The 25,498-nt window shown below is 32.8% G+C and overlaps 1 protein-coding gene across 2 annotated transcripts in view; it reads right to left on the bottom strand.

The window, feature by feature from the left end:
• LOC145285839 (alpha-mannosidase 2C1-like) overlaps positions 1-25,498 on the bottom strand; it is a 166,111-nt gene that overhangs the window by 73,051 nt on the left and 67,562 nt on the right. For both annotated transcript variants that reach the window (XM_080134279.1, XM_080134278.1), the window contains exons 11-15: positions 24,157-24,249; positions 18,260-18,376; positions 16,052-16,147; positions 7,577-7,668; positions 2,937-2,990 (exon numbers count right to left, since the gene is read on the bottom strand). In XM_080134279.1, the coding sequence (XP_079990405.1) occupies positions 2,937-2,990; positions 7,577-7,668; positions 16,052-16,147; positions 18,260-18,376; positions 24,157-24,249 (452 nt within the window). The remainder of the gene's footprint in view (positions 1-2,936; positions 2,991-7,576; positions 7,669-16,051; positions 16,148-18,259; positions 18,377-24,156; positions 24,250-25,498) is intronic.

The following is a 25,498-nucleotide window of genomic DNA, read 5'->3' as shown; positions in this document are numbered from 1 at the left end:
AATAGAATTTATTTATTAAAAACAAGCTAAAAAATTATTTATTTATAATAAATACAATTTATTTATTGAAAAAAATAAGCTAACATAATTATTTATTAATAATTAAACAGAATTTATTTATTGAAAAAAATAAGCTGAAATAATTATTTATTAATAATTAAATACCATTTATTTATTGAAAAAATAAGCTAGAATAATTATTTATTAATAATTAAATACAATTTATTTATTGAAAAATTAAGCTAAAATAATTATTTATAATTAAATACTATTTATTAAGAAAATAAGCTAAAATATTATTTATTTATAATCAAATAGAATTTATTTGTTGAAAAAATAAGCTAAAATATTTATTAATAATTAAGTAGCATCTATTTATTAGAAAAAAAGCTAAAATAATTATTTATTAGTAATTAAATACAATTTATCTATTGAAAAATAATCCAAAATAATTATGTATTAATTATTAAATAGACCTTATCTATTGATAAATTAATTAACTAATAATTAAATAGAATTTACTTATTGAAAAAATAAGGTAAAATAATTATTAATTATTAAATAGAATTTATTTATTGAAGAAATAAGGTAAAATACTTATTTTAATTAAATGCAATTTATCTATTAGAAAATAAATCAGCTAAAATAGCCCTTTTAATAATTAAATAGAATTTATTCATTGCAAAGAAAAAGCTAAAATAATTATTTATCAATAATTAGATACAATTTATTTATTGAGAAAATAAGCTAAATTATTTATTTTAAAATTAAATAAAACTTATTTATTTAAAAATAAGCTAAAATATTTATTAATAATTAAATAGAATTTATTTATTAGAAAAAATAAGCTAAAATAATTATTTATTAATAATTACATAAAACATTTGTGTTGAAAAATTAAACTAAAATACTTATTAATAATTAAATGGAATTTATTTATTAAAAAAGGCTAAAATAATTATTTTTTTATTAAAATAAAATATGTATTATATGTTTGAAGCCAAAACAATGCATTATTACAAAATAAACAGACATTTATTTTGTTTGAAATTTATATTGAAATTCATAAATATATTTCGAAGGAAACCTTCATCTTCAGTATGTTTTTTTTTTCGCCATGTTGTTGTTGTCGGAGCAGAGAATAAGCAAGTAGAATCCTGTTGTTTCTACGGTAGATTTTAAATCTCGGAACGGTGTATTTGGTCACGTGGAATTCACAGTATTCATATTTTTTATTAATTAAATAGAATTTCATTATTAAAAAGATAAATAATTATTTATTAAAAATTAAATTGATTTTTTAAAAAATAAACTTAAATAATTATATATTAATAATTAAATAAAATTTATTTACTGAAAAAATAAGCTAAAATAAGCTAAGATAATAATTTTTTAATAAATAAATAAAATTTACATTTGAAAGAAAATGATTAGGTGCTTATTCAGAATTAAACTGAGTTTAAAAAAATTCAAAAATATCTTTATGTTGTACATACTCATCACATAATGAGGATATCATATTCTAAAAATCACATAAATTGATCAAGTAAGTTTCTGTTTAATTTAGAAAATCAAATTTCATGAGGAAGCAAGGAGAAGGCCGGGAGTTGCCGTTTTGTTTTAAAATCCAAAGGCGATAACTCAATTCAATTACTAAGATTTTTTTTGTATTCGAAATAATTAAAACTTTTTGAAAGCTAAAAATTCTACAACTTGATATTTTTTAATTTAAAAAAAAAACAAACTACCTGATTAATTTACGTGATTTTTGGAATATGACATCTTTGTTCGGTGATGAGTACATACATCATAAATATATTTGTGCTTTTGTTTTTTTAATCAAGTGTAATTTTTGCAAGAATATTGAATTAAGCTTAATTCAATGATAATATTGTTAGTTTGAGAGATTCATTTTTGATTTGATTGATTTCATTAACACAGACTTTGGGGATTTTTTTGTAATATGCAAGTAATATTTTTATTTTATTTTAATTGATAACATCTACAATTCTTTACTTTAATAAAAGAACAAAACTAAATTCATGCATTTTTTCTTGACTATTGAAACTGAATGGAATTTGTTTTATTTTGATTATTAGAACTACTGTTCTTATTTTGAGTGTTGGCCAATGTAACCTCTGACCTTCTTCAGGTGCATCTTGTCAAACTCGGGAATCTATTTGTTGAACTCAGGAACCTGTACAGAATCTCAAACAGAATGCTTTATTTGATCTCCTGTTCTGTCAGTCATGACTTGGTAGAAGTCTTAAGTAATTTGCAATTGTATTCTTAGTATTGTAACATGACCGTTATGCTCGGACTGTGTTCATTACAGTTCAAACCTCTCTCAGACTGCTATGCCACCCGGTACTGTCGAAAAGGAACAAACAAACAAAAATAAATAAATCCGACTCGGCTTTTCTTTCTTTTTTAACACAAGTCGTTTATTACCATTTTTCTTTCTCCCCATCTTGACATCAGCTTAAAGAGTCTCTCGCTGCCACTGCAGCCATTCCTCGTTTTTTACTTTACACATCCATCTTTTTCAACTGCACTTTTTCTTCTCTCCCCATATCATGCCCTTTTTTTCTTTTTCTTGTCACACCAACTCGCACACACTTCCTAATTTGCATATGTGCTTTTTTTTTTTTGCTACTGCTAATATCCTTGCAAGCCAGCTATCTTACAACTCTTGCTGATATGAGCTCTGTATCGCCCACACTGAGAATTGATCCTTTAATCCACAGAAGAGTTTCATTTAGAACTGACTTTCACTTTGTACTTTATCTGTTACGACACAGATGACTATTTTTTCGTATGCTAGATTGGTTGGGTTATTATAAAAAATAAAGCGCAATTTGCATCATTTTCTATGACATTAATAAATATTTGATTGAATGAATAAATATTGATTGAATGAATGAATATTGACTTACTTTGGTAATCCATCCACATTCTGCATCCGATTTAGTCTCTCAATCATGGCTTCACTAAAAGAAGAAACACAAAAGAGAATTTCACATCAAACAAGTACGCCACATGGCTCATGTAAAAGTCACATTTTGTAAACTTAACTGAATTATAATTTCAAAAGAAATTTTAATGGATGTCAGTTTTATTATGACCAATAATGCTCAACGTCGCTTAACTTTAGTGATCTAATGGAAACTGGTGTGTTACCATTTGTAATACCAGGTGCTATATGTGATCTGAAGTATGGAAAGAGATGGGCGCTGCTATGCTATTCTTATGCAAGGCACACTGCATGAAATATTATAGTGCCCCTATGATCTCGAGAGTTAAGCAACTTTCAGATCTTAGAGTTTTATTATAATCCCAAATACTTTGTCAATAAGCCAAAGTCTAAATTGAATTTAAATAAATAACAAAAATAATAAGCTAAAGAATTGATTTTTATGTAGATTAAAACATCTATTCAATAGACATGGATTTATATATACATATTTTTTTTTTACTAGGGGATAACCGCTTATCAAGGGCCAAAGGTTACTTGAGTATTAGGGTTAATGAGTGGCCGGTGAAACAAAATAGTAATGGATGATTAGTAGTTGTAGAACTTTGGTAGGATTTCATTATTTAAAAAAGGATGACTCTAGAACTTGTTTACATTAGACTTGAAAACAACCATGTTATAGTCAACTAAGAAGTAGACTTGCATTATTGTGTTCCACAGATGGGTAGTCCTAGGAAAGAAACTTTGCTCATAGAATTTTCATTTAATTTTAGGCACAGATTAAAAAAAAAAAAAAGGGAGATTGTTGACAATGATTGTAGCTAGACAAGTGTTTGTTACTAATTTTTACAGGGAGGGGAAACCTTAGAAAGAAACTTAGTTGAACACCTGCCATGAACATAATTTATGTTTATGCAACTGCAAAAATGATGGAAACAAAAGTTATGCTTCACCAGAATTTATTCATATAAAATAATGTCGGAAACAGTAAAGTAAGCAAAAAAAATAAATAAATAAATAAAACACTCAAACTTTAAACTTAAAAAAAACATCTCAAATTATAAAGTTAAAAAGCATCTTAAACTATAAAGTTAAAAAACATCTCAAATTATAAAGTTAAAACATTTCAAACTATAAAATCAAAAAAGATATTAAAAATCAGAAAGTTAAGAAAAAACATCTCAGACTATGAAATGTAAAAAAGCAACATTAAAAACTAGAAAGTTAAAAAAAACATTTCAAACTAAAAAGTTAAAAAAAAAAACATTTTAAACTAGAAAGTTTAAAAAGACATTTAAAACTAGAGATTTTTTTTTTTAAAGCCATTTAAAACTAGAAACTAGACAGTTAAAAAACATTTAAAACTAGAAAGTTAAAAAAAAAAACATTTAAAGCAAGAAAATTTTAAAAAGGCATTTAAAACTAGAAAGTTAAAAGCACCATCTCAATGTAGAAAGTTAAAAAACATTTCAAACTAGAAAATTAAAAACATGTAAAACTAGAAAGTTAACAAAAAGAAAAAAGAAAGGAAAACATTAAGTGTAGAAATCAGAAAGAAAATGTCTCATTATGGATTGTAGACGCGTTTGTAAAAATAGAAAATCTCATGTTACATCACATTACGCTAAAACCAGGCTCAAACTCAAAGAAAACCAACCTGCCTTCTCCCTTGAGGCTTGCATTTATGAACATCCGTGGGCTTAGAACTAATTTAAATTATGTTGAAGCATTTCTCCTAACAAACACCCTGGATATCTTAGCACTAAGTGAGACTAACCTACACTCCTCTAACCCCTCTAACTACTTTAACATGCCTGGATATCTCCCACTCTGCCATAAAGACTCTAACAGACATATGCACGGACTTGGTGTATATATTCGGAACACTCTCCCCTTGACTAGATAAACTAAACTAGAATCGGACGATCAAGCCTTTATGTGCTTTAGACTTAACATGCAACATAACATTAGCTACTTTTATTTTCTCTATCGCTCTCCCTCGACCCAGGACTGTACCCTAATAAACAAAGTCTCTGACAGCATAGATACAGCACTTTCCTTCGACACTAGCGCACAAGTGCATGTGTTTGGTGTCTTCAATGTCCACCACAGCAACTGTCTGGGATTTTCTACTCACACAGACTCAGCTGGTACCACAACATATAACTTCTCTATATCTCATTCCCTATCACAGATGGTTATGTTTCCAACCCGTTTCCTAGACCAGCAAGAACAACACACTTTACTTCTAGATCTGTTTCTGACCACAGTTCCCGATGACTGTGCAACTAATGCCCACAGCCCACTTGGGAATGCCGATCATGCAGTGGTAATGGTTGAAATAGCCCTAAACTTTTGAGCCAAAACTGAAGAGCCACTGCTCAAAACAACGAGATATTATAAAAAGGCTGACTGGGAAGCCATCAGGGATCTTATCAGGGACACCCAATCGCAAAATATCTTTTCACTTTCTGCTGAACAATGCGCAAATGAGACCACTGAATGGCTCAAAACAGCAATTGAAGCACATGTTCCCACACGGAAATTTTATAGCAAGACCCACTCTCCCCAATGGTTTACTTCTACTTGTGCAGCTGCCATCGCGCAAAAGGCAGTCTGCGTACCGCAGATTTAACCAATATAAGTCCAGTTCAAACAGGCAGAAGTATATAGAAGCCAGAAGTAACTGTAAGAAAGAAATAGCGACAGCTAAGAGAGAATTTACTGAAACCACTAAAAAACACATCGAAGCACAGAAATTTGGAACCCGCGACTTCTGGAAAATCTACAACAGTGTAGTAAATAATGGGCAATCAACAATTCCCCCACTATCCAACAATAATGAGGTCGTTTGCTCAGTAACTGAGACGGCTAACATGCTTGCCAGTCGATTTGCCTCCAACTCCACACTGGACCCTTCTAATCACCCCCTCCCTGACTTTCCTGATCTCATCCCGGCTGTGCTATTAAAAAAGTGCTCCGCCGAAGTAGCTCTAGTTCTCTCCAAACTTTACAACAAATGCCTTAATGAATCTTGCTTTCCTGCTTGCTGGAAAACTGCTTCTGTAGTACCAGTTTTCAAGAATTCTGGCGAAAGAACTGACCCAGTAAATTATTGCCCCATTAGCCTCCTCCCACTTTTCGCCAAAATATAGGAGACCATAATTAACCAAGTTCTAGTCCATCACCTTACAGATGCTAAACTTCTGATTGACCAACAATATGGATTTAGGCAAGCCCGTTCCACAGCAGACATCCTAACTGTAATTTCAGAACATATATACCAATCACTGGACAAAGCGGGGGGAGGGTAGAACAGTAGCTCGAGATATATCTAAGGCTTTTGACAGGATATGGCATGAGGGTCTTCTCAAGAAAATCAGATCATACGGCATCACTGGAAGAATACATAACATAATTAGATCCTTCTTAGATAAGAGAAAAATCCAGGATGTCCTCGACGGTCGTACATCTAAACAATATGATATAAATGCGGGAGTGCCTCAGGGGTCTATCCTAGGACCTCTGTTATTCCTAATATTCATAAATAACCTCCCTGACAAAATTGCCTGTGAGATGCGTATATCTCTGACGACACCACGCTCTATAACAGACACGACAGGAAAACAAATTAACACATATCTAAAGAAATAGCAGAAACACTAGAGGAGGACCTCCAATCTTTAGTGGAATGTGGACATAAATGGATGGTCACATTCAATGTTGCCAAGACTAAACTCGTTTCCTTCAATAATTACAAGAAACCTTTTCTACCACCAATAGCAATGGCCAATGACTCTTTATCTGAAAGTACATCTTTTAAACTCCTCGGCCTAATGCTCTCAGGAAACATGAGTTGGAAAAATTACATTGAGAGTATCGCCAGGACAACTGCAAAGAAGGTAGGTTCTCTCTACCATGCTAGAAAGCTACTAACGCCCGACAGTATCCTATACCTCTATAAGGCCACCATTCACCCATGTATGGAGTATTGTTGTCATATTTGGGCTGGTGCATCTGCCACTAGTCTCTCGCTCCTAGACAAGGTTCAAAAGAGAGTCGCCAATCTGATAGGTCCTGAACTGTCATCTAAGCTTCAGCCTCTGTCCCATCAACAAAATGTTGCATCCCTCTGCCTGTTCTACAAGTACCTTAACAGTGAATGCTCTGACGAACTGCAAGCATTTGTGCCCCCTCAACGTAAATACCCCCGAAAAACACGACAAGCAGCTAAATCCCACCCCTTCACAGTAGAGATCCCTAGATGTAAGAAAGCCTTCTACTCCAGTAGTTTCTTCCCCAGGACAGCTAAACTTTGGAATTCCCTTCTGGGTCCCTGCTTCCCAGACTGTACTGCAGGAGTTCAAGTGCAACGTGGACCGACATCTCGCTGCCCAACTCCCTACACAGTACCCCTAATGGTAGCCCCATACAACAAAGTGGCAATGTGTCTTGTTTGGGGTGAAAATGTAATAAAAAAAATGTTAAAAATATATAAAATAACATTTTACATTAGATATAAAATAACAATAGAAATATCTATTTTATATATTAGATAAATTTAGTATAAAATATTCTATTTACATAATTCTGATTACTTACTCTGGTCCATTTCCTCCGTCTCCATGTCCGAACAAGTACATACTTTTAGATGAACGACCTTTATCGCTGAAATTATTCACAGTTTTTAATACCTGTTGAATATAGAAATATTATATTTGAATCAATTTTTTTAAATCATGTTTTCTTAGAAAAAATAATCAAAGAAGAAATTAATCAAAGATTCTGCTCCAGACTTTGCTTGTATTGCACCCTTTTATAGTTTGGTTTTATCGTTATTTCCATGGCAGGTGCTCGGCTGAGCTCCAATCCCTCATCCCCCCTTGCCAATCTTTCACGAGAAACACCCGTCTGGCTGAAACTACTGTCAATAATTTTCCCCACTCTTTATCTGTGCCTAAATCCAAACGTAGATTCCATGAGCAAAGCTTCTTTCATAGAACTGCACACCAGTGGAACTCTTTGCCGCTTGCTTGTTTCCCACCTGACTACAACTTGGACGTCTTCAAGTCCAACATAAACAAACTCCTGACAAACCGCCCCCTTAAGTAAGACACTCTATCAAAACCCCCAATACTAATGATTGCTACAATTCCTGAGTGGTCTTCAAGCCTTGATAAGTGGTGACCCCCCATGTAAAAAAAAAAAAAAAAAAAAAAAGAAAAACATTCAATTGTTTAAGGTTTGCATATTGCTTTGAGAAGAAAAAAATCTCATTAATTAAATATTTCGGTTGGTTTTAATTTCAAATATATATATATATTTTTTTAATATAACGCATAATCCTAAATATTTTTTTATTGGTAAAAATAACCTTTCCACTCACGTTAACTTCTGGGCTTCTAGGTGAACTTACTTAATTTTTAACAAGTGGCGATCTAGTTATAAATTGTAAATAAAAAAAACAAAGTCCTCCTTACTCATACTGGGACCAAACAAACAAATATATATATTTTTTCGTACATTTATAAGCTACAATCAACATCCAAATGAATGCTTTGACGATAATTACGGTTTTCAAAGGGCAAACAATTAAAAGATACATCTGCCTTACTTAAAATTGCTATGTTTATTTATGGTGTCTTTTACATTTAATAAAAACCCACCGAATACTTTCGCTGATAAGGAGACTTTATTAAAAAAAAACTATATGTCAAAATTATTGTCCGTGGCTTAATGTCTATCACAATAAAAACATCATTTCCGAAACGATCGTACAAATTATTGACTTTGTTGTTGTTCTTTCTTATGAAACAGATTTTTAATTTTTAATTCTAATTTGAATTTTAAATTATCAATCACATTACTAAATATATATATATATATATATATATATATATATATATATATATAGTCTTTGAAGTTTTTAACCTTTAAAACTATACAAAAAATATTTTTTATCATTCGTTAGAAAACCATCTAGTCAGTAAGTCATTTAATCACCTGCAATCACTGCATCAACTCGCTCTCGAATTTACTATAATACCAATAATTTATTTTTCAAGGGATCATCAGTTGTTTACCATGAAACACTGTTTCGGGGATTTATATATATATATAAGGTTGATAAAAAGGTTCTTGCAGAATTTTAAATTTTGTATTTTCAAATAAGTTTTCGTTATAATACCTTTACTGTATATATCATTTTAAAGAGCGATTTCACTCTAACTGTTTAAATTACAATCGTTTTAAAACAATTATGTCTTCTTTTAAGAACATTGAATACAAGGTGGAAAAAAGCAAATTCCTACAATTTTCTTATTTCAATTCAAGCTAGGCCAAAAAGCTGCTGAAACAGCTTGCGATATCAATGAAGCATTAGGCACAGGAACAATTACTGAATGCACAGCACAATGGTGGTTTAAGAAATTTCATGGCGGCGACGAGAGTCTTGAAGATGATGAGCATAGTGGTCAGCCATCGGATATTGACAATGATCAATTAAGATCTTAGTCGAAGCCAATCCATGCTCAACTGTTCGAGAACTTGCTTCTGAATTAAACGTAATGTATATGACGATTTCCAACTACTTGAGAGAGATTGGAAAGACAAAAAAACTTGATGAACGACAACCAAAAAAACAATGTTATGAAGTGTCATCTTCCCTTCTTTTACGCAACAAGAACAACCCGTTTCTCGACGGGGTTGTGAATTGCGATGAAAAGTGGATTCTTTACGACAACTGACGACACTCAGCTCAGTGGTTAGACACCAACTAAGCTCCACGACACTTCCCGAAGCCAGAGTTGCACCAAAGAAAGTCATGCTGACTGTTTGTTGGTTTGCGACTGGTCTCATTCATTACAGTGGTTAAAAATTATATGATAGACCCTCCCATCGATTTTAATGTATGAGCTCCATCACAACACCTAAGTTGCTTGGAAATTAACACAGATGAATTGTTTATAGTGGTAAAGGCTTTGTGCAGAACTAACCACACTTTTTGGTACAACTATTAATCTTTGTGGGTGCAATAGCTGCCATAACAAGACAGAGAGCAGACAATAGACCTCAGGTTTTTACATCAGAGTTTTTCTTTATCCTAGATGCATGTTTTAATGAAGACTGGAGGTGCATCTGTCCCAGTGAATTAAACACGCCTATACATATTAACCTGGAACCCGCGTCCCTCTGTGGCCCGCGTGAAAAGTTTTGTTCCCCCCCCCCTCAACACAAATGAATTATCGGATCATCATTGTTATCTTTTTTGTTTTTACACGGAAATAAAAAATGTTTTAAACAATTGGGTGCCAAGTAGGACGTCCCCAAGTACGAAAGGGCGAATGCGGTATTATGGTGAAAGAAGATTCTAGCTAAGAGAAACTTTTGTTTAGTTCTAAAGTGACAAGGATGACCAACGACCCCCATCTGCCCCCTTTTGAGTTGGCCTTGTGCCTAAGTTTTTTATTCATGTTCTTTTTTTTTTGCCTGAATAAAAGATTTAATATCTCAAAGTGTAGTATCTGTTCTGACAGATACTGAGATACTGCAAGCAAAGACGATATGTTGGGGTAACCCCACATATCAGACCTTGGTCAATGTAGGGGCAACCCTTCATACCAGTTGTCACTATCCAGCTCCCATTTCCCACCCATCAGGAGCTGGTCCCCTTTTTCCCTCCCTCTTCCCTCTCTCTCCACATTAAAAAACGGCCTTGTGCCTAATTTGCTCAGTGGGGAAGCAAATAAATACAGCCAAGATCAAAGTGTAGTATCAAATAGTCAATCATCTGGTACTGGCCCGGCTCATCGTTGCTTAACATTGGTGATCTGGTGAGAACTGCTGAGTATGTCATATATATATATATATATATATATATATATAGTCTAAAAAAAGCTTTGAATAAAAAATGCAAAAATAAAAATAATGAATTCAGTTTAAATTCCCAGAAGGAAAAGATATTTTAAGTTTAACCTATCACAGACTTAGTACCTTGACTTTTAAAGTGTTTATAATGACAAAACAGAACTCATTTATATGAGGAAGAAAAAAAAAAAGCCTTTACTAAAATTGTTAAATAGAAAGACTTAGCATTTGCATAAGCCGATTTCGCAAAAGTCTTCAATTTTAAAACAGAATTTAACTACATGAGGATGGAAAGAGAAAACCTTAACTAAAATTTTGTAAATAGAAAACGGGGATCATCAGCTGCTTACCATGTAGCTGTTTCAGAGATTTAAAAACAGGACAGCTGTTTAATACATGCTTCTCCAGTGGATAATACCACTTCCCCAATAAAAAAAATTGTAAAATAATACGGTACTATTTCTAATATATGAAAAAAAAATAGATGAATTAAATAATAAAATCGAAAAAGAAAAACTATTAATAAGTAAGTTAAGGATTACAAGATTCATTCTGCGACATGTTAACTAGCATATAAATGCTATGAGAATAAAAATGCATAAAAGCTTAAGTACTTTAGGTACCAGAAAGGCAAATAGAGAAGAGGAAGGAAACCTAGCCATCCATATCTAAAAACCCAATATATATCGTCTAAAGAAGCTTTGAATAAAAAAATGCAAAAATAAAAATAAAGAATGCAGTTTAAATTCCCAGAATATATATATGATGATGATGATTGTAACGTCTTGTCAGACGAGTGCCACTCCCTCAGACACTTAAAGTCCATGCGTATATATATATATATATATATATATATATTTTTTTTTTTGAATTTCCAATAACTTTTTCGTTCTGACATAGAACAAAGTGATCCTTTTCACAACAAATTGTATATTTTTAAATATTGTATTGATATTTTATTTGCGTCAATTTATTCATTCAGAAAAAGTCTTACAATAAAGACAAAACGTTGATGGACATATAACTTGGTTTCTTCCTTTTTCATCTCTCTTCCTCAAATTCAGAAATTTTAGAAAATTTGAAAACCATACTTTCATAAAATTCACACGAGAGAAAACACACCTATTTCAATAAATGGCTTAGAGCTAAAAAAAAAAAAAAAAAGACAATGATTACAATAAATTACATCAACTAATTTTAATAGAAGAGTTTAAACGATGTGTAGATAAAGAAACACAACTGCATCTGGATCAGAAGGAAGTACAAACCATAAATGAAGCAGCAATAATGGCAGACACAGACAACGTAACACTTAGAAAGAGTTATGAACAAACTAAAAGCACCAATACCCATTCAGATTTTCACTCAAATAGGAGACGATTGCTTGCGTCTCACCCTCATTATCTGTCACATAAAAATTATTCACAGAAACAAGAAAGACACATACCAAATAGTTCATTTCGAAACAACTAAAAATTATATGTACATATTGAGGTAGAAATAATCACATTATATCGGAATGCAGAGTACGAAAAAGAGATAATGAAATAAATAAATCCTACAAACCCCATGTTTTTACGAATGCTCTGACGAACTGCAATCACTTGTGCCCCCACGACGTGAGCACCCTCGACAAACCCGACAGGCTGCTAAATCCCACCCCCACACTGTAGAGATCCCTAGATGTAAAAGATCTTTTTACTCCAATAGTTTCTTCCCCAGAACCGCTAGACTCTGGAATTCCATTCCAGGTCCCTGCTTCCCCAACAGTACTGACGTGCAGAAGTTCAAGTGTAACGTGAACTGACACCTTGCTGCCCAAATCCCTACATAGTACCCCAGTAGTTGTTGCCCCTGATAGTAGCCCCCTACACCAAAGTGGCAATTTGCCTTGTTTGGGGTGAAAATGTAATAAAAAAAAAAAAAAAAAAAAAAAAAAAAAGCATCTTTTCTCCAACTCATCTCTCTTGAGATTAGATACTGAGAAAAACGTTTCTGATTCACCCATACATATGTACAAACCTTTCATATCCCATGGCTCTGTTTCCATAAGCGATCCTGAGAAGGCCACACCCATAAAAATCCTATAGGACACAGGGGTGTCTTAAACAATACTGTTAGAAGGGGCATTACCACTTTCTGACTCTACCTTCATGGAAGATTTTGTCCTTTTTTGTTTCTTTTTTTTTTAACATGGTAGTCACCACTTATCAAGGCCTGGGAGCCACTCAGGGATAATCTCACAGTAATAGTTAGTAATGGAGATTTGATAAAGTGTCTCACTTAAGGGGCGGTTTATCAGGAATTTGTTTATGTTGGACTTGAAGACATCCAAGTTGTAGTCAGGTGGGAAACAGGCAAATGGAAGAGAGTTCCATAGGTGTGCACTTACAAGAAAGAAGCTTTGTTCATGGAATCAGCCTTTAATTATGAACTCATCTAGGGAAGTGGTCGGCCCTATGCCAGTTTCGCTTAGTCTTGCTACGAGGAATAGATTTGAGTGTCATAAAAGTACCACTACATAAAATCTAATTTCATAAATGACTTTGTCATAGTTGGCGTTCGTCCCATCTTACCAATGAAAGATGTCTCTTTAATCTTAGGTAACGATTTGGAAGTGGCTAAAGTGATAACAAATCCAATAATTATGGATACAGTAGACTTAATTGAAAATAATGATGAAGGAGAAAATAAAAACTCCAATACGTGTACTCACTAGAGCTGGAGCAAAGAAACAACTTTGGGAAAACCAAAACACTACAATACCGGCTACACTATTAAAATTCAACGAAACATTCCTGTCACATGATCTAGAAAAAACAAATACAATAGATAAGAAATTAGATAGAAACAACACAGGGAAATTACAAAATCATGGAACAACAAAAAGATACAGAACTCTGTCTTTTAAAAAATAAAGTACTTCTTTTAGAAGAAGCATAAAACGTAAGAGAATGCTTCTGTATTACAGATGGCATTCTAATGAGGAACTGACGACAGTTAGAGGCTAATCTAAATGAAGAATGGAGAATAGTAAACCAATTAGTGATCGCAAAAGTTCATAGACAGGAGATACTCAACATAGCTCATAATACTCCTATGTCAGGTCATAATACTCCTATGTCAGGTCATAATACTCCTATGTCAGCTCATAATACTCCTATGTCAGCTCATAATACTCCTATGTCAGGTCATAATACTCCTATGTCAGCTCATAATACTCCTATGTCAGGTCATAATACTCTTATGTCAGGTCATAATACTCCTATGTCAGCTCATAATACTCCTATGTCAGGTCATAATACTCCTATGTCAGCTCATAATACTCTTATGTCAGGTCATAATACTCCTATGTCAGGTCATAATACTCCTATGTCAGCTCATAATACTCCTATGTCAGGTCATAATACTCCTCTGTCAGGTCATAATACTCCTATGTCAGGTCATAATACTCCTATGTCAGCTCATAATACTCCTATGTCAGGTCATAATACTCCTATGTCAGGTCATGATACTCCTATGTCAGGTCATGATACTCCTATGTCAGGTCAGATAAAAGTCAAAATGTTGTACAACTGATAATGACGCTAAATATTCTTTTTTGATAGCGGAATAATTTTTTGGTATTTGTTAAATTTTCTTGAGAAATATCCAATTGCTTTCTCAATGCCTTGCTCATCTTCCTAGATGAGGATTCCACCCATGTCCACATCACTGGCATCAATTTGTAATCTAAATTGTCTGGAGAAGTCTGACGTTGCCAGAGCTGGACTTTCAATAAGAATTGATTCAATGTTATTGAAGGTTTTATTGCAGGAATCAGTCCATTTGTATTTTTCAGTCTTTTTTAGATTGGTTAGAGGACTTGCTATCATTGAGAAATTTTTACTGAATCTTCTATAAAATCCAGCCATACCGAGAAATCTCATTGTTTTTTATGATAGCATCATCTTTTGCTGTGATAGGTTTCACAGTATGACCCAAATAATCAACTTTTGCTTGACAGAATTTGCTCTTGTTGAGAATGACACATAGGTTGGTTGTTTGTAGTTTTAAAAATAATTGTTTTATAATTTTTAGATGTTCCTCCCAGGTGTTACTGTATACGATCACATCGTCAATGTAAACCTCACATCCATTAATATCATATAGTATTGAATGCATCATTCTCTGGAATGTTGCTGGTGTGTTTTGGTTTTCTTATGGGATGATCATCTTTAGTTAACTATAAAGTGTAAGTATATTCATACAGATATTCTATGTGATTTATACTTGCGTAATATTTGTGTATAAAGGTTATAGTAAACACAAACCTTTTTCTATATATATTTATGTATGCATGTATATTTGTTTTAAAAATTTTGCCAACCAAACTCCTGTCAGTTTTTGGTTTACAGACATAAAACTTAATATATAGGGCATTCAAACCCATGTGAAACTTTATATTTGGGTTTCAGCCAGGGAAAATGAATACAAAAGTGTGAAAATTAAAAAAATGGAATTTGGCAGATGAAAGTCGAACAACGGCATTACAAATATTCATGTGTAACGTAATAGCTATTGGTTCATGTTTTAATTTTGAACCTTGCAGCAAACATGTTTTCATAGCTCAGGCATTAATGTCAAAGGAAAAAGTAAATCGTAAGCTAAACGTTTTGGTTTCAATTTTCAGTGGTGGCACACAAGTCATTTTTTTTTTTTTAACTTTTTAAATCATTTTTTTAAAACTTTTTAAATATTATATTGGGTCTGATATAATATACTAATAAATACAAAATCTGCATTAATCAAAATATCATACTTATTTTATAACAGGTCATTGCCGGACGGCCTGCTATATTCATATTTATAATAAAGTCTAAACTCTTCAAGAAATAAGGTTTTACCTTTTAAATGACATAAAATTCTACAGATAAAAAAATGGAATAAATGTCAATCATAAGAGAATTAGACATCTTGTGAAATCGATAGTTAAGTTAAATAAAAAAAAATCCAAGTGGAATCATTGTTGCCATCCTAATCCATTATTTACTCAAGAGAAAATGATTCAAAGAACATTGTCACCTGCAGGCTACAAGAAAGATAGGCTGACCAGACCAATAATCTGCATCATGGTTGACATCTTCATGCACATAAATCAGAAGAAAGATATTTTATTGTTCAAAATCAGCCAATAGACAATAGAATAAAATGAATGAAAGTTTGACTCACTTCTTCAACTGATCCAGTCATCTCGTAGGAATCTCCTGGAGGGAAATGAGTAAGAATACAAGTCTTATCAATTCCCTCCCACCAGAATGTATGATGCTGGAATACAAAACTATTTTTTCAAATATGTGTTATTTTTAAACACAATTATATTGCATGAAGACATAGGGAAAGGATGGAGGACAAAAAGCAAAAAAAAGATTTATTGATATACATTTTTTTTTCTGAATTTAAGAACACTCATAGATTTTTATGTGTGTCATAACCTACATACTTCATCTTTTTTTTTTCGGAGATCTTCAGTTCAAAACGGATACGTACAATATAACCTTTTTTAGATATTTTCATTTTTTAATGTCTTGATTAAACTGTACAAGTACCAATATTTGATACTTGTAATATATTTCAATGCTTTAACAGAGAATGTAGAGTCAGTCTCGGAAATAACTGATGCAATTTACAATTTGAAAGCCAATTTTTTTTCTTTTTCCTAACCCTTGCATGCTTAGTATAGTCTGCCATTTTACATTTTTTTTTTTACAGTTTTGAATGTCCAATTACAAGTATTAACTATTCAATGTAATTAAAAAACTCAAGAAAACCATAAACTTATTTTATAATTTTATACATGAATTTTGTTTTACTATAATATACTGAAAAAGAAAACAATTATTTGCGCTTTCTTTCTGTAATTTCTTGAAAACAATATGCACGTTTTTGAAAGGATAATTCAATGAAGAAAAATATGTCATTAAAAAATTGATTTGCAATAAAATTAATAAGACATCTTATAAATATTGAAATTTAAATCCCTTAAATATTTTCAATTTTTTTTTTTTTCTGTTAAAGACGAAATAGGCATACAATGAAATGATATATTATATTTTAAAACATCTTTTTTTTTAAATCTGTCTTTTTTCGGTTTTTTTTTGTTTTTTTTTCGTTTTTTTTTTTGTTTTTTTCGTTTTTTTTTGTTGTTTTTTTTCGTTTTCTTTTTTTTTTTTTTTTTTCGTTTTTTTTTTGTCTTTTTTCGTTTTTTTTTTTTGTTTTTTTTCTAATCAGACTTTTTGGAAAAGTTGATATTTTTACTTACTATTTAAATAAATGAATAAAAATGAATGAAAATTTTTAAAATAACATATTTTTTTTAAAATTTCACTGATTCAATTCACATTAAAGTCCAAAAATATAACGAATCCACTTAAAAGCCCAACAATATAAATTCTATATTCGTATATACGTGTAAATCATTTTTCTCAAATAAAAAAATTAATAAAAATAAATAAATAAAAAAATAAATAAAAAGAAAATTAGTCAACCAGTTCAAGGGAGATTACTCTAAAAAAAAATATATATATTTTTTGGTTCTTCTTCATAGCGAAATTCAAAAATAGAAATATTGAATTTCATGTGAAACCAATGGTATCAACTGCACCACGGCCCCCGAAGGGCGATCAAGGTTGGATTTTTTTATCTTATAAATCCACGTTTATTTATTATCTGATCTTTCATGGTCGGGTCTTTAATTGGAATTCATTATTGAGATGAGTATTATTTATATTAATTTATTTATTGCGGACTATTATTCTCATCTTTATTAGTTGTTTCACGACGTTTCAGCCAACTATTCCTCTGGCCTTCGTCAGGTGGTAACCAGATGAGCATTGTCTGAAAATAGCGGTTTCAATCCTACCCAAAGCCAGCCAGAGGCTTACTTGGCCAAAACATGGTGACGACAACAACAACGGATGGCAGTGATTGCTGAGAATGCAGTTGGGAGATTCGAAGTTCGTATCCATCGCGGTTACCACCTGACGAAGGCCAGAGGAATAGTTGGTCGAAACGTTGTGAAACAACAACTAATAAAGATAAGAATAATAGTCCACAATAAATAAATCAATATCGTTTTCATGTTTCAAAAATCCTCATACCCTTGAAATTGCTATTCTAAAAGCATATGTGGCCATTTTAAAATTATATATATATATATATTGCAACTGCTAGTGAGGCTACTTTTTGGCTTAACTATGTTTTAAAACCAATTAGGTCAAAATTTTTTAAACAGGCCTTTGAAAAATTTGGAGTTTACAACAGCAAAAGTCTTACTTGATCTTTTGGCTAGGAATAAAGTGTAGTATCTGTTCTAATGCTACACTTAGTCTATGTTGCCTTTGTGGGAAGGCAAATAAATAATAAAAAAAAAAGACTTACCGGAAATTTGTTTACTAAATTCCAACTCAATTTCTGGGTGACAAATTTATCAATACCACAAAGTTTCATGATTTGTGGCAGCTGAGCAGAATAACCAAACGTGTCCGGAAGCCAAAACTGAATAAAAATGGTGAGAATGATTTTCTACATTTGAGTGGTTGATGGCAACGATACAATAATTTAGAAAATAATAATTTACTTTCAGTAATGGAGAATCAATAAGTTCAAATAAAGACAAACGATCAGTTATCTAAAATATAAACCTCACTTGTCTGTTTTAATGTATGTATGTATGTATGTATGTATGTTTGCATGTCTGCCTATGTATGTATGCATGCATGTTTGTATGTCTGCCTAAAACTTTCGACAGAGGTGATGGATTTTCATGAGATCGATATCATTTTGAAGCTCAACCCTTCAAACGACAAATATTGAAAAATTGGCTAAAAACATTAATTCCTTCACTCTCAACTGGGCACTTTTCTACAGGGAGGGTTCGCTTTTTTCGATGATATTTTCAAAAGTCATCCCCTCTTTTTGATTGTCTAGCCTTAATTTAAACCTACACCTCTTCCGGTTTGGCAATGGATGCAACAGCAAACACGTCACATTTTTTTTAACGTTCTTTCCCTCCTTCACGGTACGAGTTCGAGCCTGCCTGCCTGCTTACTACCAAATTTTTTTTTTTTTTTTGCTTAACACACACCTTCAAACACCCGGGCAATGCCAGGCACCCAGACTAGTTCTAAATAAAAACAAAAGAACTTGATGAAGGTTGGAGATTACATCGACCGAAACATTGTGCAGATAACACTCAAGATGAGAACAATTAATTAATCTAAACAAAACAGATATTCATAACTCATCTCAAATATTCAGAACTCATCTCAAATATTCAGAACTCATCTCAAATATTCAGAACCGTAAAAAAAAAAGTCAGTTAGATTTAATGAAAACAAATCAAAAGTTAATTTTGAAATAAAAAAAAAAACAAATAATTCATATCATAATTCAACTCTTTCAACAAAAATAAGTAAACAAACATCTACAATATTAAATGTGATTTGGAAGGGAATATTTTAATTACACATTTCGTAAGTGTTACTGATGTAGGAAAAAAGCATAATGTCTGTTCTGATACTGTACTTCATCTTTTCTATCCTTTGATGCTATTTTTTTTTTTTATCCTAATCCAGAGTGCCCCTTTTGGGGAACTGGATTTTCTCAATATTAAAACTGACTTTTTGTCTAATTCTAGCAAACAGTGACAAGGGTATACTAATTTATGAAACAAATACCTGTTCCTACCCGGCATTGCCCAGGAGAATTTTTCTTTTCATTTCTGTAATTTCTTTTCTTTTTAAAATCACATATGTTTGAGTTTTTTTTTTTTTTTTAATTTAAAACAAGAAGCTAATAGCCATATTTTGTCTCTGCTGTATCGTTATTTTCATGGAAAGTGTTTGACTGAGCTTCAATCTATGGTCCCCCCTTGCCAAACTTTCACAAGAAACACTCGTCTAGCTGAAAACACTATCAATAATTCCCCCCATTCTTTATCTGCGCCTAAACCTAAATGTAGATTCCATGAACAAAGCTTCTTTCTTAGAACTGCACGCCTGTGGAATTGTCTTCCGTTTTCCTGCTTTCCAGCTGACTACAATATGGCTGTCTTCAAGTCCAACGTAAACAAGTTTCTGATGAGCTGTTCCATTTAAGTTAACAAATTTATTTACCGAATTTCCATTACTAATGATTACTATATTGTCCTTTTGTCTACTGTACACTCTTTAACCCTTATCCTTGAGTGGCCTCTGGGCCTTGATAAGTGGTGATACCTATGTAAAAAAAAAAAAACTATATCAAATTAGCAAGTAGAGAAAAGCGTGCTGATTATGTGACGTATGTGAGGAGGTGGAAATTGGCCACATACTTATTCTCTGAAGTGCAATAAGAGATTCTCTTTCTCTCTCATGTAGTATCATATTTTTTACCTCACCTCATTTCACTACATTAAATTATTTTTTGTAAGCGCTCTTTTATAGTCTGCAAGAATATCATTGTTGAGAAATCGTCCTCGGTCAGATCAAGAAGAAAGCAATGATTAGTTCCAAAATAAATTACTATTTCTTTACAAGACATTAAACAGTTATACAAAAAGTTAAGGAGTAAATAAAAGGTTACTCTAAGGTAACTACAACTCAATTTTCAGGTTGACAAGAAAGTTTTTGCAGTTTTTAACTTTTAAATTCATATGAACATATCTTGGCTCAAACAAAAATTTATTAATCAAAATAAGCGGCAACATATTTTTGCCAACGTAAAACAAGTTTATTTATGTCAGTAATGTAAAAATCTTGCATTCTGGTGGCGATGAAGTCGCTGAAGGTGGTTTTGATATCAATTAGGTTTTTGAAGCATTTCTCATGAAGAAAGTTGTCCAGAAGAAGTGGTAGTCGGTAGGCGAGATATCTGGAGAGTATAGCGGGTGAGACAGAGTTTTGTAGCCCAATTCGTTCAACTTCTGCAGGGTCAATTTAGCAACATGCAGTCGGACATTATCATGGAGAAGAATTGAGCCTTTTCTGTTGATTAATGCTGGGTGTTGTTGTTGAAGTTTCTGATGCATTTCATCTATTTGTTGACAGTACTTCTCTGCTGTAATGGTTTTGCCTGTATTCAAAAAACTGTAATAGATGAGACTGGTTGTGAACCACCAAACAGTCAGCATGATCTTCTGCAACTCTGGCTTCGGGAAGTTTTTTTTTTTTTTACATGGGGGTCACCACTTATCAACTATTTTAATGGTAAATGCTCTGATGAATTACAAGCTCTTGTATCCCCTAGACGTAAATATCTCTGACAAACCTGAAAAGCAGTAAAATTCCACCCCTTCACAAGCAGAGATCCCTAGATGCCAGAAAGCCTTTTATTCTAATAGCTTCTTCCCTAGAACTGTTAGGATTTGGAATTCTCTTCCGAGTTTCTGCTTCACTGACTGTACTGACATGCAGAAGTTCATGTAATGTAAACAGACATCTTACTACTTAACTCCCTACATAATACCTCTGAAAATTATGTCCCAGATAGTAGCCCCCTACATCAAAGTGGCACTGTATCTTGTTTGGGGTGAAAATGCAAAGAAAAAAGAAAAAAAGTTTATGAACAGTTTTCAGTTTCAGACAGTTGATAACATTTGGCAGCTCAAAGGCTTCCTCAGTGAGATTGGAGTCAGTTGGGGAGAGCAGATCTGGTTGAGAAGATAATCTGGGAGCTGACATGAACAGACATCTAACAATGAACAATGTTTGAGGGTCTTTTCTACACGACAAAGCAGTATCACAAACACACACAGCTCAACTAAATTATACCAACAATTTGGTTTGCGTTGTTTTTATCCTAATGCAACCACAAACGAGATCAAACATTTTCCAGCCTTTTCTTTTTTTCAGTTCTCTCATCTAGATGAGATTCAACCACATCCTTGCCTGGATTCTTGATGAATCCCTTTTCAGAGGTAAAGAGTCCACCTTTTTTTTTACTCCCACTTGCTATGGATTCCATCTCTCATTGCTATCTGCAAACATGTCTAAGGCCTAGGAGGAGTTTCTCTTTAATTTGACTTTCTCCAAAAAATAATAAATTTTCTTTTTCTCTGTCCCAATGAGATCCGACCAACATTTTTATTCTCACTTACTCTGGGCTTTATCTTTTACTGTAACCTGCTGCCATCCTCTGATGCTGTGAGGCAGTTGCGAATATGAGACTTTCTTCAATCTGGCTTTCTACAAGAAAAAGAATATTATTTTTTCTTTGTCTATTTCTCTCCTGCTTGTTTACTTTTTCTTATCAAATTTTCAGCATTAGCCACCCCCACGCTTTCCAATATGAAGCCAATATCTTTATCCTGTGCTTTTTAATTAAACTTTCTCTTGGTCAGCTGATCTAGGTTATCTGACATTTTTTCAGACATGTTTTGTTCAATATTTGGTGCTGAAAAATGTTAGTTTTTGGTTTATTCTTATTTAGCTACTAGCAGGGAGACTCGACATTATCCGGGATTGAATGCAGATCAACAACTGTTCTGGCCTCCCATACTTTTATTGGTGGAAATACTAATTTTTTGGTGCTCCTACACTATTGGGACGAAATTTTCGAAATCGTAATGCTAAATTCCACATGAAAACAATGGTACTTACGTATTCCTCGTATTTTTAAGATGATTATATCCAAAAATTACGAAAATCAATAAGGTAGAAAATTATTTATTAAGGAAAATAAAAAAATAGAATTTGATGAAAACGATCGTAAGACACTGAGTTCAAAAGGGAGATAATTTTCCGTTTTTATAAAAACAAGATGGTGGCAATTTTTCACTTGCTTAAACAATTAAGGTTGTTTTGTTTAATAATTCAATAATATTCGGGGAATTTTGACTGCATAACTTGGAAGCTACCATTGTAACTTATTAGAATTGATAAAAAAAATTAATTGAAACCATTGTTTTTTATTTGAAAACTCCATTTATCGACTATAAAATCTTGTCTCAATTCTATAGAAGCGCCCATTTTTTTAATCAAATCGATTGATTGCCTGTTATAGTTAGGCACCTTCCTCCCTACCACCACCACCACCACCACCACCACCACCACCACCACCACCACCGTGTACTTAGGAGGAAGCTTCACATGCCTCTCCACAGTGACAGTCCACAATACATGGTCGTCTACATTACAATCTAGAAAATCTACTGTTGATTTTATCAAATTATCTGTAAATAATGACTTCACTTCAAGTTTAAAGTGCAAAAGTCAAGTATCATGCTTTAATTGTGCTATAAACAGAAACATTCATTTCGAACGTGCCCCGGTCATATCAAAGAACCAACTGTTGATTTCATGAAATTATTTTTACATAATCACTAGAATTAAAGTTAAATGTACAAATGTCAAGTATCATGGTTCAACTGTACTCTAAAAAGAAACATTCATTTCGAACATGTCCCTGTCTTATAAATGAATCTATTGTTCATTTTATATGACGGGCCTTTCTGCTTGTGCACTAATAAAACTTCTCAAAAGCATTTATGATGTTAGGTTGTATAAAACTGTTAACTTTGGTCAAAATCAGGCTTCCTTCTTTAATCAGATTTTTTCGATTAGCGATTTTCAATACTTATCAGAGGCATTCCGACACAAAAGCTGCGTAAGAACACTCCTATACACATCAAGTACCTTCGTGTGAAATTTTTTTTAAATTAGCCCAGCCGTTTCAGAGTCCATAGGGAACAAACTCACCCCCACCTACACACACAGATAAAGTTCCTTTTATATGATAGTAGAGATTTTATGAGCCATGTATTTTCCACAACGGATAGGTGCAAACAGACGAGTCAGATGCCATTGTACTGGGGAAAGTAATGGCAACCTACCCCATGTATTCTGCCAAGTTCAAAATCATGCGATGTCTTCAGAGGAATCGGGCCAACAATGGACCGAAACCTATGGAGAACACTAACCATGATTTCATCTACAGCATGAAAATGCCATGATACAAGAAGAAGAAGAAGATTTCTATTCCCCGCCCTCACCCTCACCCTCACCACCACCACCACCACCACTTTTCCACGTGGAATCTGTCCAATAACCTAATCACATATGAAATTTTTATATTTACCATATTAATTGTTAAATTTTCCAGGTTTAATTCTAGTCCTTTTTCCCTTTTTTTTTTTTTTTTTTTTTTTTTTTTTTGTAAACTTTGTGATTCCAGCACAAATTGGCACACTAAAACCTGCTTAACTTTAGGTGAATTCTAATTGGATCCTGGGGTTTATAGTTGTGTCATGAAAAATAATTTTACCCTTTCCCAAATAAAGAATATCTATTGATACAAACCTCAGAACAAATGGTTCCAAATTCTTTTTCGAAAAAGGATTGGCCATAAAGGAATTGCCGGAAGAACGATTCACCACTTGGAAGGTTTCCATCCTGTAAGAAAAGAAACAATAATTGGTTTCTGGAAACATAACAGATTATTAGATGAATGAAAAATAGACAATGCACACTCCTAGATGAGAAATAATCAATCAGCAAGGATGTCACTGCAGTTTCTAGTTTGGTTTATCTGTTTTGTGTCACATCAACCCTTTTCTGTTGAAATGCAACACCTAGTGTACACATTTCATTGTATATGATTAATCGAATATAAATTATTATTTTACCCATAGCTGGAGAATAAATTACAGGCTCATAGCCTACCTAACAGTATAAATGTAACAGCATTTAATGTGATAACAGGTAAGGTCCATTATGATGATGGTAAGCATCATTGTTGCCACATGTGGAATCTTGCCAACAATATCCTTATCTAAATGTCACATAAGAGATTTTTATGTTTACCATATCAATCTGTTAAATTGTCCAGGTTCAATCCAAGCCCTTTTTCTATTTCTTTTTTGTAAACTTCATTTTCACTAAAACACTCTAGTGATTCTAGCACAAACTGGCACATTGAAACTTGCTTAACCTTAGCTGAATTCTAATTGGAGCCTGAGTTTTATAGTTGTGTCAAGAAAAATAATATATCTTTTGACTAATACAGCTCCCTCCAAGATCCTGTGTCACTACAATGATCCCCCAAGTAGTACCTGAATGTGAAGCACACAACCTTCATGGTTTCTCTTTAAAGATGCCTGAACATCAGTTTGATCCTGCCAATCAGCTCATCTTCGATACCCATCTTTCTCACAAAGGATATTGGATCTTGCTGCAATTTTTTTTTTTTTTTTGCAGCTTCTTGATAAATTTTGTTGTATCAATAGTCATAACAGCTGCTATGACCTTTCTTTCTAGTGACTGCTTCCATACCTCCATTGTAAGCTTCCAACTCACATATCATAGCCTTCAAGGAGCGCTAAACTCCAAGATTTCCAAATCATCATAATGCAGATCAATTTCTTCTAATATTTCAGTGCTTTCCAGTCATCCATAGCCTCCAGTTCTCAAACCCGTCACACAGAAATAGGTGCTCAATACACTTTACTTCTATTAAATACTTTAAATGATTCTGAAATTGAAAAAATATCAAAACGTTATTAACTTTCGTATTATTTGGATCTTCGGACTACTGTTCTTATCTTGAGTGTCATTTTCACGTTCCAATCGATGTAACCTCCGACCTTCTTCAGGTGTATCTTATTGAACTCAGGAATGTTTCTGTTGAATTCTGGAATTTGTC

The sequence above is a fragment of the Euprymna scolopes genome, chromosome 10, assembly GCF_053919585.1.
Source record: "Euprymna scolopes isolate OS-2025 chromosome 10, ASM5391958v1, whole genome shotgun sequence".
Classification (NCBI taxonomy): Eukaryota; Metazoa; Mollusca; class Cephalopoda; order Sepiida; family Sepiolidae; genus Euprymna; species Euprymna scolopes.
Note: the sequence above shows the minus strand (reverse complement) of the source record. Positions and strands in the feature narration are given on the sequence as shown.